Source organism: Erythrolamprus reginae, chromosome 3 (genome assembly GCF_031021105.1).
Source record: "Erythrolamprus reginae isolate rEryReg1 chromosome 3, rEryReg1.hap1, whole genome shotgun sequence".
In the NCBI taxonomy this organism is placed as follows: Eukaryota; Metazoa; Chordata; class Lepidosauria; order Squamata; family Dipsadidae; genus Erythrolamprus; species Erythrolamprus reginae.
Genome location: NC_091952.1, coordinates 8,234,354 through 8,248,571, shown reverse-complemented (window position 1 = coordinate 8,248,571; position 14,218 = coordinate 8,234,354). Strand labels below are relative to the sequence as shown.

General features: G+C 43.9%; 1 protein-coding gene across 1 annotated transcript in view; it reads right to left on the bottom strand.

Annotated features, from left to right (window-relative positions):
* The window catches only part of MYT1 (myelin transcription factor 1), a 128,615-nt gene that overhangs the window by 78,286 nt on the left and 36,111 nt on the right, over positions 1–14,218 (bottom strand). The window contains 4 exon segments of the mRNA XM_070744282.1: positions 4,032–4,760; positions 4,800–4,868; positions 6,797–7,053; positions 8,630–8,692. Of these exon segments, the coding sequence (XP_070600383.1) occupies positions 4,032–4,760; positions 4,800–4,868; positions 6,797–7,053; positions 8,630–8,692 (1,118 nt within the window).

Here is a 14,218-nt window from a genome sequence, read left to right as displayed (position 1 = left end):
GAAAGGGAAAGAGTTGGAGGGAGGGAGAGAGAGAGAGGGAGGGGGAAAGAAAAAGAGAAAGAGTGGAGGGAGGGTGAGAGAGAGTGAGAGAGAGAGAAAGAGATGGAGGGAGGGAGAATGAATTTGGTCTCATGATAAAGGTACCGACCTAAAAAGTGGGAGACTGTGAGTTCTAGTTCTGCCTTAGACATGAAAGCAGGGTGGGTGACTATCGGCCAATCAGCAGGGGACTGTGAGTTCTAGTCCCGCCTTAGACATGAAATGCAGCTGGGTGGCTTTGGATCAATCCTCAGGAGGCTGAGTTCTAGTCCTGCCTTAGATGTGAAAGCTGGTTGGGTGACTTTGGGCCAAGCACCAGGAGATTGTGAGTTCTAATCTGGTCTTAGGGATGAAACCAAATTGGATGACTCAGCAGGAGGTGCTGTAGTTCTAGACCCACTTTAGCTGTGAAAGCCAGCTGGGTGACTTTGGATCAGTTATACTCTCTCATTGCAGCCCACCTCACAGGGTGGTTGTTTATTTATTTAGATTGCTATGCTGCCCTTCTCAACTGACTCAGGACGGTTTACAATAAAATAAATACAAATACAGTACGTGTTGCAGAGAGAAAAGGAGAAGGAAGGTGTGTTGGTTATCTGTCTTGATTTATTTGTAAAAATAATAAAGGTGGGATATAAATGGTTGGATGGATGGATGGATGGACGGACGGACGGACGGACAGACAGACAGATAAAGTTCCTTGAGATTTGTAACAATAATAAAGGTCAGATATAAATGGAAATGGGAAGAAGGAAAGAAGAAAGAAAGAGGGAAGAAAGGAAGGAAATTAGGAAGGGTATGGAGGGGGGTAAAAAGGAACAAGCAAGAAAATGGAAAGAAAGAAAGAAAAGAAGGAAGTAAATACGGAAAGGGAGGGAGGGAAGGAAAGGGGTAAAAAAGGAACAAGCAAGGAAATGGGGAGAAGGAAAGAAAGAAAAAAGAAAGGAAGGTAGGAAGGAAGGAAGGAAGGAAGGAAAAATGGAGGAGAAAAGGAATGAAAGAGATGAGGAGAAGGAAGGAAGGGAGGGAGAATAGAATGGAGATAGATAGATAGATAGATAGATAGATAGATAGATAGATAGATAGACAGACAGACAGATAGACAGAGATAGATAGATAGATAGATAGGTAGATAGGTAGATAGGTAGATAGTTAGAGATAGATAGATTAGATAGATAGATAGATAGATAGATAGATAGGTAGGTAGGTAGGTAGGTAGGTAGATAGATAGATAGATAGATTAGATAGATAGATAGATAGATAGATTAGATAGATAGATAGATTAGATAGATAGATAGATAGATTAGATAGATAGATTAGATAGATAGATAGATAGATTAGATAGATAGATAGATAGATAGATAGATTAGATAGATAGATAGATAGATAGATAGATTAGATAGATAGATAGATTAGATAGATAGATAGATAGATTAGATAGATAGATAGATAGACAAATTCCAGCTAAAAAAACATTTGAGACATAGATAGATAGATAGATAGATAGATTAGATAGATAGATAGATTAGATAGATAGATAGATTGATAGACAGACAGACAGACAGAGAGACAGATAAAGTTCCTATGCAGATCAGATCTACATTCTGCTAGCCGCCTTAAGGGAACAATGTTTCGGCTCAGCAAGACACCCGATGGTGGGGAAGACCCATTATTTGCCTTATCAAGATGGCTACAATGATTAAAAATCTCCTTCCTGGGACGCTTTTCATCCCTTCTGCATCTTCCTCCACACTCCTTCCCGTACTCAGAAAAAAAGCCTCTGTCTTTGCTCGGAAGCAAGATTCCCCGAGAAGTTGTGCCGAAACCCAGCCGTTTCCTCTTCCCTTGAAGAGTGCTCTTTAATTGACTTTCCTTAACTTCTCAAAGCAGCTTTGAAGCCGGTGCTGCTGGTAGCAGCGGCGTCCAAGGGAAACATCCCTTCAAAGCTTTGTGCAACCCTACAAGCTCTTGTGGCCGAGAAGAGTTGATGTGATTGAACTGGAATCCTACAGACATCAAAACTGCAAAACGTTGCCTCCGTTTATTAACTCAAATGTCTACTTAACTTGGGTCTCTGGCAGGGATCAGAAAAGAAAAGAAAAATACAGCCCCCTGGGAATCGAGGTATAATAAGCAAGACTCTGGAGACTGGTTCCTTATCAGAATAACAGAGTTGGAGGGGACCTTGGAGGTCTTCTCTTCTCTCTATACACTAATGACTGCATCTCAAACGATCCATCTGTTAAACTACTGAAGTTTGCAGATGATACAACAGTGATCGGACTCATTCGAGACAATGACGAATCCCCATACAGACGGGAAGTGGAGCAACTCTCCTTGTGGTGTGACCAGAGCAATCTAGAACTGAACACACTCAAAACCGTAGAAATGGTGGTAGACTTTAGGAGAAACCCTTCCACCTTTCACAATAGTAGACAACACAGTATCAACAGAAGAGACCTTCAAATTTCTAGGTTCTATCATATCTCAAGACCTAAAATGGTCACCTAACATCAAAAACATAATCAAAAAAGCCACAACAAAGAATGTTCTTTCTGCGACAGCTCAGGAAGCTCAAACTGCCCGAGGAGCTGCTGATCCAGTTGTACAGAGGAATCATTGAGTCTGTCATCTGCACCTCTATAACTGTCTGGTTTGGTGCTGCAACCCAACAGGACCGACACAGACTTCAGAGCAGAATCAGAACTGCAGAAAAAGCAATTGCTGCCAACCTGCCTTCCATTGAGGACCTGTATACTGCACGAGTCAAAAAGAGGGCGGGGAAAATATTTACTGACCCCTCACATCCTGGACACAAACTGTTCCAACTCCTACCCTCAAAACGTCGCTACAGAGCACTGCACACCAAGACAACTAGACACAAGAACAGTTTTTTTCCAAACGCCATCACTCTACTAAACAAATAATTCTCTCAACACTGTCAGACGTTTTACTAAATCTGCACTTCTATTCTACTAGTTTTTCTCATCATTCCTTTCACCCATTTCCTCCCATGTTGACTGTATGACTGTAACTTGTTGCTTATATCCTAAGATTTTTATTAATATTGCTTCTTCATTGCTTATTTGACCCCTATGACAATCATTAAGTGTCGTACCCCATGATTCTTGACAAATGTATATTTTATTTTATATACGCTGAGAGCATATGCACCAAGACAAATTCCTTGTGTGTCCAATCACACGGCCAATAAAATTCTATTCTATTCTATTCTATTCTGTTCTATTCTATTCTATTCTATTCTATTCTAGTCCAACCTTTGGCTCAAGCAGGAGACACTATACCTGTGATGGCGAACCTCTGGCACTCTTTTAGTACTGTGTACATAACTAGTTGGGTTTGACAGTGTATAAGTGCACCAGCATGCCTTCCGTCCCCTGTCCTAATGTTTCTCTTTTACTAGTATCATGTATATAAATATTATTATATCTCTGTATACCAATGTGTACTTGATTTTATTTTATTTATTTATTTTGTCCGATACACAATAATGTACAATGAAGGTTATAGAGGATATAGTAGAGAAGAAATATGATATATAGGAGAGACTACAGGACAGGGGATGGAAGGCACTATTATTATTATTATTATTATTATTATTATTATTATTATTATTATTATTATTATTAGTCTGCGGAGAGGGGCGGCATACAAATCTAATAAATATTATTATTATTATTATGATGATGATTATTATTATTATTATTATTATTCAAAACAAATAAATAAACTACCAATGTATGCTTACATGTGTTAGAACACTATTGCTTTAAGAGCTAGTGTTACGCGTTGCCATAAGAGGGAGCCAGAGATGTGATTCACTCTCTGTGCTATTTCTATTATGTTTTGTGTGATTGCTGTAGTAAGAACTGTGTATTCAAATGATGATAATAATTTATTAGATTTGTATGCCGCCCCTCTCCAAAGACTCTTTAACCCCTGAGCCCTCGCGCAGTGCCGTCTCATCTTACCTTTGCCGTAATAGTTCTTCCTGATGGAGTCCAAGGCCTTGTTCTGCTTCTCCTCTGCTTGGAAATGTTTCGCGTGCTCTCCCGTCACCTGATGCCCAGGCTCCCTCATCACTGTAACCTGTTCTGCTTTGAGGGCGATGGCCTGCTCCAACAGGCCCAGGTTTCCCCGTGTCATCATATCGTACATCTCGGATTCGTCGGTCAGGGCGGACTTCTGAGAGTGGGTGTCGTCATCCTTTTCGTCGTCTGACCTCACCTCCACGATGACGGAATATTCCGGCTTGGGGTTGACCGACTGTCTTTCACAGTGAGTTGGGGGGCTACCCTGAGACATATGAGGTGCTTCTTGACAGATGATGTCAGCCATCGCTTCCTCTTCCTCCTCTTCCTCCTCTTCGTATTCTTCTTCCTCCTCCTCCTCTTCTTCTTCTTCCTCCTCCTCTTCCTCTTCATGTTCTTCCTCCTCCTCCTCCTCCTCCTCTTCTCCCTCCTCCTCTTTTTGCAGCTTGCATGAGTCCTCACAGCTCACCTCATCCTCTCGATGTTCTAGGCACAGGTCGCTGCTCCTCTCGCTGGTGACCTCGATCACTTCCTCTGCATCTTCAGTGTGGATGATGATTTCCTTTTCGCATTCCTCCCCAACTGCTTCTTCCTCTTCCTCTTCTTCTTCCTCTTCCTCCTCCTCCTCTTCATCTTCCTCCTCCTCCTCTTCTTCTCCTTCTTCTTCTGCTGTTCCTTCACAGACCAAGTGCATGGGGTTTCCCCCGCTGGTGGAGATCTCGCCGTCTGTTTCCGACGCTGGCCGTTTCGAGATGAGGGTTCCTTCCGTTCTTTGGCCTGGGTTGAAAACAGAGTGATTTCTTTAAAATAGTTGTAGGTACGGGAGGTGGGGGGGAGGTAAGCATGGCTCTACTTTGGGGTCTATTGTTGTGGTGTTTGAGGATTTTGCATGGTAAGGGGGATAACAACTATCTCCTTAGTTGCTGTCCCTTAGATAGCAACACTGGGGCATCCTTGGTACTCTATGAGCTTGGTGGTTTTCTTGGAGTGGCTCCTCCTGGTGCTTTCTTGCAATGGCTCCTCTAAATCGGGGTCTCCAACTTTGGCAACTTTAAGCCTGGAGGACTTCAACTCCCAGAATTCCCCAGCCAGCAAAGTCCTCCAGGCCTAAAGTCCTTGGAGAGGGGTGGCATACAAATCTAATAAATAATAACTAAAGTCTAAACACCCCAAGCCTGGCGGTAAGACTCTTGTGGAAGGCGGGGAGGGTGGGGGCACTGCGAATCTCTGGGGGGAGCTGATTCCAGAGGGCTAGGGCCCCCACAAAGAAGGCTCTTCCCCTAGGCCAGTGATGGTGAACCTATGGCACGAGTGGCACAGGTGGCACACAGAGCCATATTTGCTGCCACATGAGCCGTTGCCCTAGCTTAGCTCCAACACATGTGTGTGTGTGCCAGTCAGCTGATTTTTGACTTGCTCAGAGGCTCTGGGAGGGCATTTTTGGCTTCCAGAGAGTCTCTGGGTGGATATGGGGGCGCTTTTACCCTACTCCGGCTCCAGGGAAGCCTTCGGAGCCTGGGGAGGGTAAAACACGAGCCTACTGGGCCCACCAGAAGTTGGGAAATAGGCCGTTTCCAGGCTTCAGAGGGCCTCCGGGGGGGGGGGGGTGTAGGGGAAGCTGTTTTCACCCTCCCCAGGCATTGAATTATGGGGGTACTTGTGCATGCGCGATAGCGCGCACACACTTTCTTTCAGCACCCGAGGAAAAAAAAGTTTGCCATTGCTGTCCTAGGCCCCGCCAAGCAACACTGTCTAGTTGACGGGACCTGGGGGAGGCCGATTCTGTGAGACCTAACCGGTTGCTAGGGCTCATGCGGCATAAGGCAGTCCCGCAAATAATCTTTGAAGGTTTGCTTAACAACTGGGCAATTCACTTAACAACTGCAGTGATTCCTTTAACAACTGTGGCCAGGGTGGTGCAGCAGGTACGGTGCTGTACTGCAGGCCACTGAAGCTGACTGTAGATCTGTAGGTCAGCGGTTCAAATCTCATCATTGACTCAGCCTTCCATCCTTCCGAGGTGGGTAGAATGAGGACCCGGATTGTGGGGGCAATAGGCTGGCTCTGTTAAAAAGTGCCATTTCGGTTTTTATGCTGCCCTGAGTCTAAGGAGAAGGGCAGCATAAAAACCGAATTAAATAAAGAAATGAAGAAATGAAGAAATGAAGAAATGAAGAAATGAAGAAATGAAGAAATGAAGAAATGAAGAAATGAAGAAATGAAGAAATGAAGAAATGAAGAAATGAAGAAATGAAGAAATGAAGAAATGAAGAAATGAAGAAATGAAGAAATGAAGAAATGAAGAAATGAAGAAATGAAGAAATGAAGAAATGAAGAAATGAAGAAATGAAGAAATGAAGAAATGAAGAAATGAAGAAATGAAGAAATGAAGAAATGAAGAAATGAAGAAATGAAGAAATGAAGAAATGAAGAAATGAAGAAATGAAGAAAGAAAGAAAGAAAGAAAGAAAGAAAGAAACAAACAAACAAACAAATAAACAAATAAACAAACAAACTGTGGCAAAAAAAGTCATCAAGCGAGGCATAAGTCCCTTAACAACTGCCTCACTTAGTGATGGAAATTCTGGTCCCGGGACTCCCTTAAGAACCATCTTGGTTTTGCGATGGGAATCCTGGCCCCAATTCTGCTCGTTAAGTCGAGGACTACCTGTACAGTGTGGACATTATCCGAAGCAACCCCGCACCTTCTTCCGAGGGAGGGCTGCTGGATGCCTCCTTTTGCGCCAGGGCTTCTCCCTCGTCTTCCTCTTCCAGGGAGCCTTCCGAATCGTCCGTCACAGAGTCCTGCTTGGCTTCGGCCTCTTCGCTCCCATCGCTGTCCACGTTGTAGCCCTCATCCAGGGTGAGCTTCAAGGGATGTGGTTTTCTCTTAGGCACCAGGTGTCCTCCTGTTTCTACGTGCTGAAGCTTCCTCTTCTTCGCCAGAGGGCAGCTTTGTAAACTAGGAGGAAGACCGAGAGAAAAGAGGAAGAGGAAAAGAGAGAGAGGGGAAGAATAAGAGGAAGAGCAAGAGAGAAAGAAAAAGAAAGAGAGAGAAGGAAAGAGGAGCAAAGAGGGGAAGAGAAAGAGTGTGTGAGAGAAATAGAAATAGAAAGAGAGGAAGAGAGAAACAAACAGAAAGAGAGGAAAGAGAAACAGAGAGAGAAAGAAAGAGAAGCAAAGAGAGGAAAAGAGAAAGTGAGAGAGAAACAGAAACAGAAAGAGAGGAAGAGAGAGAGAGAGAGAGAAAGAAAAAGAAAAAGAAAGAGAGAGAAGGAAAGAAGCAAAGAGGGGAAGAGAAAGAGTGTGTGAGAGAAATAGAAACAGAAAGAGAGGAAGAGAGAAACAAAAAGAAAGAGGAAGAGAAACAGAGAGAGAAAGAAAGAGAAGCACAGGGAGGAAAAGAGAGAGAGTGAGAGAAACAGAAACAGAAAGAGAGGAAGAGAGAGAGAAACAGAAAGACAGGAAGAAAGAGAGAAAGAAAAAGAGAAGGAAAGAGAAGAGAAAGAGAGAGAAACAGAAACAAAAAGAGATGAAGAGAGAGAGAAAATATAAAGAGCGGAACAGAGAAAGAAAAAGAGAGAAAGAAAAAGAGCGCATAAGAGAAGCATGTCAACACAATGTGGTAGAAGGAGGTGTCTACAGAACTATATGTCCATTTTCTAGTGCTATGAATTGGATGGGAGCTCAGAATTACAACTGCTGTATATAAATACCATGTTAGAGTTAATATCATCCTGTAATATTCTTAGCACAATCTGGTTAATGACCAATCGAATATTCAAGGTGTGCATTTGCCATATTATAAAGAGTTTTCAGGTCATTATAATTCAATTTTCTGAGGCGTTCTCCTCTCTGACCACCTTGAATTCGTTCTTGCCTATTACTTCCAGGAAACTGGAAGCATCAATTAAAAGCGCTTTTATGGTTGAAAACAGAAATTCAAAGAGGCCCCTTTCTCTGCTGATCATAAGTTATAAGGTGATACTACAGCTCACTGTCTCCTAGAGTGGTTGGCCCAAAGCTTGACTTTCATGCCTAAGGTGGGAATAGAACTCACAGACTCCTGGTGATTGGCCCAAAGTCACCTAACTGGCTTTCATATCTAAGGCAGGACTAGAACTCACAATTGTTCAATGATTGGCCCAAAGTCACCCAATGGCTTCCATGCCTAAGGTGGGACTAGAACTCACAGTCTCCTGTTGATTGGCCCCAAAATCACCTAGGTGGCTTTCATGTCTAAGATGGAATAACATCATCCAGCGATTGGCCCAAAGTCACCCAATAGCTTTCATGCCTAAGGTGGACCTAGAACTCACAATCTCCTAGCCCCAAATGACCTAGTTGGCTTTCATGTCTAAGGCGGGGCAAAAACTCACAATTGTTCAGTGATTGGCCCAAAGTCACCCAATTGGTAAAAAAAAATTGGCCGCCAATTCCGAAAAGCTGGTTTGGTGCTCTGAGCTCCCTTGCTGAAGAGTCTGAATTTACTGGGATGGCGACAGAGTGAGAAATGCCACACGGACACAAAAACTCACCTCCTGTGTCTCGCGTACTTTCCTCGAATGTGTCCTGATCCGTTGCATCCTGGAGTGGGACAGCTGTGTGAAGAGGGCGACACATGCAAGCCAGAAATAAAAGCGGGTATAATGTCATAAATGCGCAAGAAATGTCATAAATATCTCCGGGACCGCCTTCTGCTGCACGAATCCCAGCGACCAGTTAGGTCCCACAGAGTTGGCCTTCTCTGGGTCCCATTGACTAAACAATGTTGTCTGGCGGGACCCAGCGGAAGAGCCTTCTCTGTGGCGGCCCCGACCCTCTGGAACCAACTCCCCCCCAGAGATTAGGATTGCCCCCACCCTCCTTGCCTTTCGTAAACTCCTCAAAACCCACCTCTGCCGTCAGGCATGGGGGAATTGAGACATCTCCCCCAGGCCTATATAGTTTATGCATGGTATGTTTGTGTGTATGCCTTGCTTTTTAAATAAGGGGTTTTTAGATATTTTAAATATTAGATTTGTTATACACTGTTTTTATTATTGCTGTAAGCCGTCCCGAGTCTACGGAGAGGGGCGGCATACAAATCTAATAAATAAATAAAATAAATAAATAAAATAAAATAAAATGTGGTAGAACTCGCTTAACAAATCACCCCACGCAGCAACATCAAATTTGGGCTCAATTGCAGTCATAAATTGAGGACGACTTGGATTTAGGATGGTGGCCCTCTGCCCGTGGTCACATGAATCCATTTCGCGACCTTCTGCCAAACCAAGACAATCCACTTAACAACCATGTTCAGAATTTAACTACAGAAGTGATTTGCTTACTGACTGTGGCAAGGGTAGGTGATCAAACGGTGCAACACCGTCTCGCTTAGTGGCATAATTTTTGGATTCGGTTGTAGCCGTAAGACGAGGACCACCTGTGCATGGATGATGGGGAGTACCTGAAGGCACCAGGTGCTTCTGAAAATAAAATAACTCCTGGAAGCATCCGAGGGAAGCGAACCAATTCCCTTTTGACATTTCCTCGGCTGCTTTCGAATTCAAGGAAGGGAAGGCAGCGGCTTTGCGATTTGCTAAAAATTAATGAAATGAGTCACCCCATTTAATTAAATGAAGGGCTCATTATAGTTTTATGAGTGTGTTTAATTAAAGATTTGCATATGTAAGAGCAGGCCTTTTAAAAGCACGCAATTCCCACACTTAAGGTTCTTACGGCCGGGGAATTTTACTTTATTTATGTGTTATAGTCTCTCTCTCTCTCTCAATTCACACACACACACACACACTCACACAAGTACACAAACAAACAAACACACACACACAGATGAGGGGTGATATCAACAGTGGTCTACGAGCCAGAATACTAAATTGTGCTCGCCGCCGCGGCTCGTACGTTCTTGCGGGACGAGAGCAATTTTGCTGCTGCATCTTTGGAGGAAGTAAAATCACGCATGGAATCGCAGGTGCGCCCGTGTTTCAGCATGCGCGGAAGCAAAAAACCCCTCACTGAAACACGGGCGCATCTGCGGTTCCGGACGCCATTTTATTTCCTCCGCAGGTGCAGCAGCAAAATCACGCTGGTCCCGCAAGAACTTACGAGCCGCGGCGGCGAACGCAATTTAGTGTTCTGGCTCGTAGCCCACCGTTGGGTGATATGTTCCCAGAGAATGCTCTGTGCATGCGCAGTGGGTAAAATAGCACCTATTCTCCGTGAGCTGCACTGGCTGTCAATTGCTCTCTGGGTACAATTCAAGGTGCTAGTTATCGCCTATACCTAGGTGCATGCAGTAGTGGGTTGCACCCGGTACGGGCCACACTATAGTGTGGTAATGAAAATGGAGATGCATACGCATCAGACGCGCACCCATATGAGATTTGCCTTCTGCGCATGCGCTGGAAGCGAAATATCACACGAGGGCACTAGTGCGTGTGAGATTTCACCAATTTTCACCAAAAATCAGTGAAATCTTTTGCGCATGAGCTAAAATTACACCAAATCTCGCACCAGCGCTTGTGCAGCTATCTGCTGGATGCTAGCACACCGGTCCCCAGGAGCGCACCAGTAGCGCTGGAGACAAAGAATCCTACACTGCCTAACTGGCTTAAGTCCAGACTATCTACGGGACCGTCTCCTGCCACATACCTCCCAGAGGCCAATTACATCCCAGAGGGTTGGCCTTGTCGGGGGAAGGCTTCTCTGTGGCTGCCCCAGCCCTTTGGAACCAACTCCCCACCCCGCAATGTCCGTACTGCTCCCATCCTACTGGCTTTGAAGACCTGGCTTTGCTGGCAGGCTTGGTCAACACCAAGTCACGGCCGAATTGCGATTATTTAGTACATATGTGCGTACAATTGTAAAGTTTAGTTGGGGTTTTTATGGATTAGTTTAATTGTGGTTTAATTGTTTTTTATTGTTTTATATTTGACTTATTGTATTATCATATTATTTTACTGTTGTAAGCTGCCCTGAATCCTTTTATCCTTCTCTTTTCCTTCCTTCCTTTATCCCGACCTTTTTCTCCTTCTTTCCTTTATCACTCTCTTTTATTTCCTCCCTCCCTCCCTTCTTTCCTTATCTCTCCCCTTCCTTCCTTCCTTCCTTCCTTCCCCCTTCCTTCCTTCCCCCTCCCTCCCTCCCTTTCCTCCCTCCCTCCCTCCCTTTCCTCCCTCCCTTTTCATTCCTTCCTTCATCCTTCTCTTTTCATTCCTTCCTTTATCTCTCCCTTTTTTCCTTTTTTCCCTTATCCCACTCTTTTCCTCCCTCCCTCCTTTTCTTTATTCCTCCCTTTTCATTCCTTCCTTTTTTCCTCCCTCCCTCCCTCCCTCCCTCCCTCCCAGTAAACCAATGGTTGTAAGTCAAGAAACTCCCTGTAACATCTTAACTGCAGAATCCAGTCCACCAGAAAGGAACTGGAACATTGTTTTCTAATTTAGGCCCCTGCTCAAGTGGGCCTCCCTACCCCATTTCAGACCAATGGCTGTCCAATTGATGACACAACTTCTGAAGGCAAGCCATTCCACTGTTTATAACCCATAAAATCATCTGCTACAACATCCTTCCTGTCAACAACTACTTTGGATTCAACCACAACAACACACGAGCACACCACAGATACAAACTTAAAGTAAACCACTCTAAACTCGACTGCAGGAAATACGACTTTAGTAACCGAGTAGTTGATGCACGGAACTCACTACCAGTCTCTGTAGTATCATCACCTAACCCCCCAAAATTTACCCTTATACTATCCACTGTTGACCTCTACCAATTCCTAAGAGGTCAGTAAGGGGCGTGCATAAGTGCACCAGAGTGCCTTCTGTCCCCCGTCCCTATGTTTCTCTTTTACTAGTATCATTTATATAAAACAAACAAACAAACAGTTTAATTGTCCTCCTTCTTAAGAAGTTTCTCCTCAATTACTACATTTAGAAAATTTACAGCTACGCCACCTCCGAACTGATTTAACTGTTCTCCCTAAAATCATACATCACAACGTACTCCCCATTAGCGACTACTTCACCTTTAATAACAACAACACAAGAGCACGCAATAGATGCAAACTAAATATAAATCGCTCCAAACTAGACTGCAGAAAATACGATTTCAGCAATAGAGTGGTCAACGCCTGGAATTCACTACTGGACTCTGTTGTTTCTTCCCTCAATCCCAAAATCTTCAACCTTACATTATCTACAATAGACCTCTCCCCTTTTCGAAGAAGTCTGTAAGGGGCGTGAGTAAGTGCCCCTCTGTGCCTTCTGTCCCTGTCTTTTTATCTTTTCTATCTCTAATTTAGACTTAAATTATGTTGAACATACTACAATACTATATTTATATGATATATGTATATACACACATACATGCATACATGCATACATACATATATCCCCCCAAAATATGTAACCCTTCCCTGGTGCAGAGCTGAAGGGATTGGATACTGTAGCCTAGAGGATAATTCTCTGCCTTACAAGGCAAAGGTTGCAGGTTCAAGTCCCAGTGGGTATGGCTAGCTGATGAGGCCAAAATACGGTCTATCCTAGATCTATCCTAGTCTCCCTTAATTTTCAAATTCAGCAAAAAAACATGTGACATATATATATATATATGTATGTATGTATGTATGTATGTATGTATGTATGTGTGTATATATATATATATATATATATATATATATATATATATATATACACACATACATACATACATACATACATACATACATACATACATACATATATATATGTCACATGTTTTTTTGCATCAGGCTTTCCCGAAAGCACACCCACTTCTTTCACAGGGTTCATCATGGGGCCTACATTTTATTTATTTTATTTTATTTGTTTATTTTGTCCAATACACAATGAGGGTTTTAGTGGGTATATATCTATATACCCATAGTAAAATACATGATGAAGGTTATAGAGGAGATACTCATAGTAAAATATATCTAAGAAATAATAGAAAAGAAGATATAGGAATAGAACATATCAATGAAAGAATAGAAGAGGAGATATAGGAATAGAAGAAAGGAATAGGAGATATAGGAGAGCAATAGGACAGGGGACGGAAGGCACTCTAGTGCACTTGCACTCGCCCCTTACTGACCTCTTAGGAATCTGGATAGGTCAACCGTAGACAATCTAAGGGTATACAAATCCTGTGGGTCGAATCAGAGAGGATATTTCCTTCCTCATTAGAAACCACCCAGGTGTCAAAGAGCAATTGGAAGCCCCTCACTCCAACTTCCTACGGGTTGTTTCCACTTCAAAGAAACAGGCTGTTATGCAGATTCCCGAGCGCCGGGGCTCACGGCTGGCCTGCCTTTTATTGTCGAACACATCAGCCGAGGTGGCAATTGATGCCAATGACACATTTCAGGGGCAGCCTGGATGCGCCCAGCCATGGCTGCAGCTGTCCCCTAACTGCCTGATTTAACTGGACAATTAATCGACTAATTGAAGCCCAGGCTGTGCCCATGACAAAAGCAGAGGAGGAGGAGGCGGAGGCGACGGAGGAAGACATTAACCATTGAGGGGGGATGCGTGTGCATTCCAAGGAGGCCGAGAAATTGGCGGTGGCTACACTTGTAAACACAGCGGGGTGTGGAAGGGAGGGAAGGATCTGGAGGCAGCCACGCAGATGGAGTCAACTCCATTGCCAGGTGCCAGTTCGAAAAGTCTGCCCTGCTTTGCAATGAATTTGGTCTTTCCTGGTGGGTGGGGGTGGGGATTTGAGGCTAATTTGGCACAACGTATATTTTGAGAGGCGGCATAGAAATCCAATATATAATAACTGAGGCCTTTTACCAGAACATGTGAGTTTAATCAGAACATGCCAACAGGGCAGGTACAGGCTTAAGAAGTTACACAAGAGAACACAGACTTATATACAAGACGCCTTCTGAGGCAACTACCAATCACATACAAAGGAGGGTTCCCGCTTTAACAGTAACTATGCCTATGCGGCCAATCAGGACCCTGGAGAGGGATACGCGAGCTCGAATCTGACAGCCGGCTTATTGCTATGCAGACACAGCACTCCTGCCCCTTCGGCTGACACAAACATAATCTTTTAAATACCCAGGTCTGCGACAGATGCTCTCGGAGCGCCGAGGC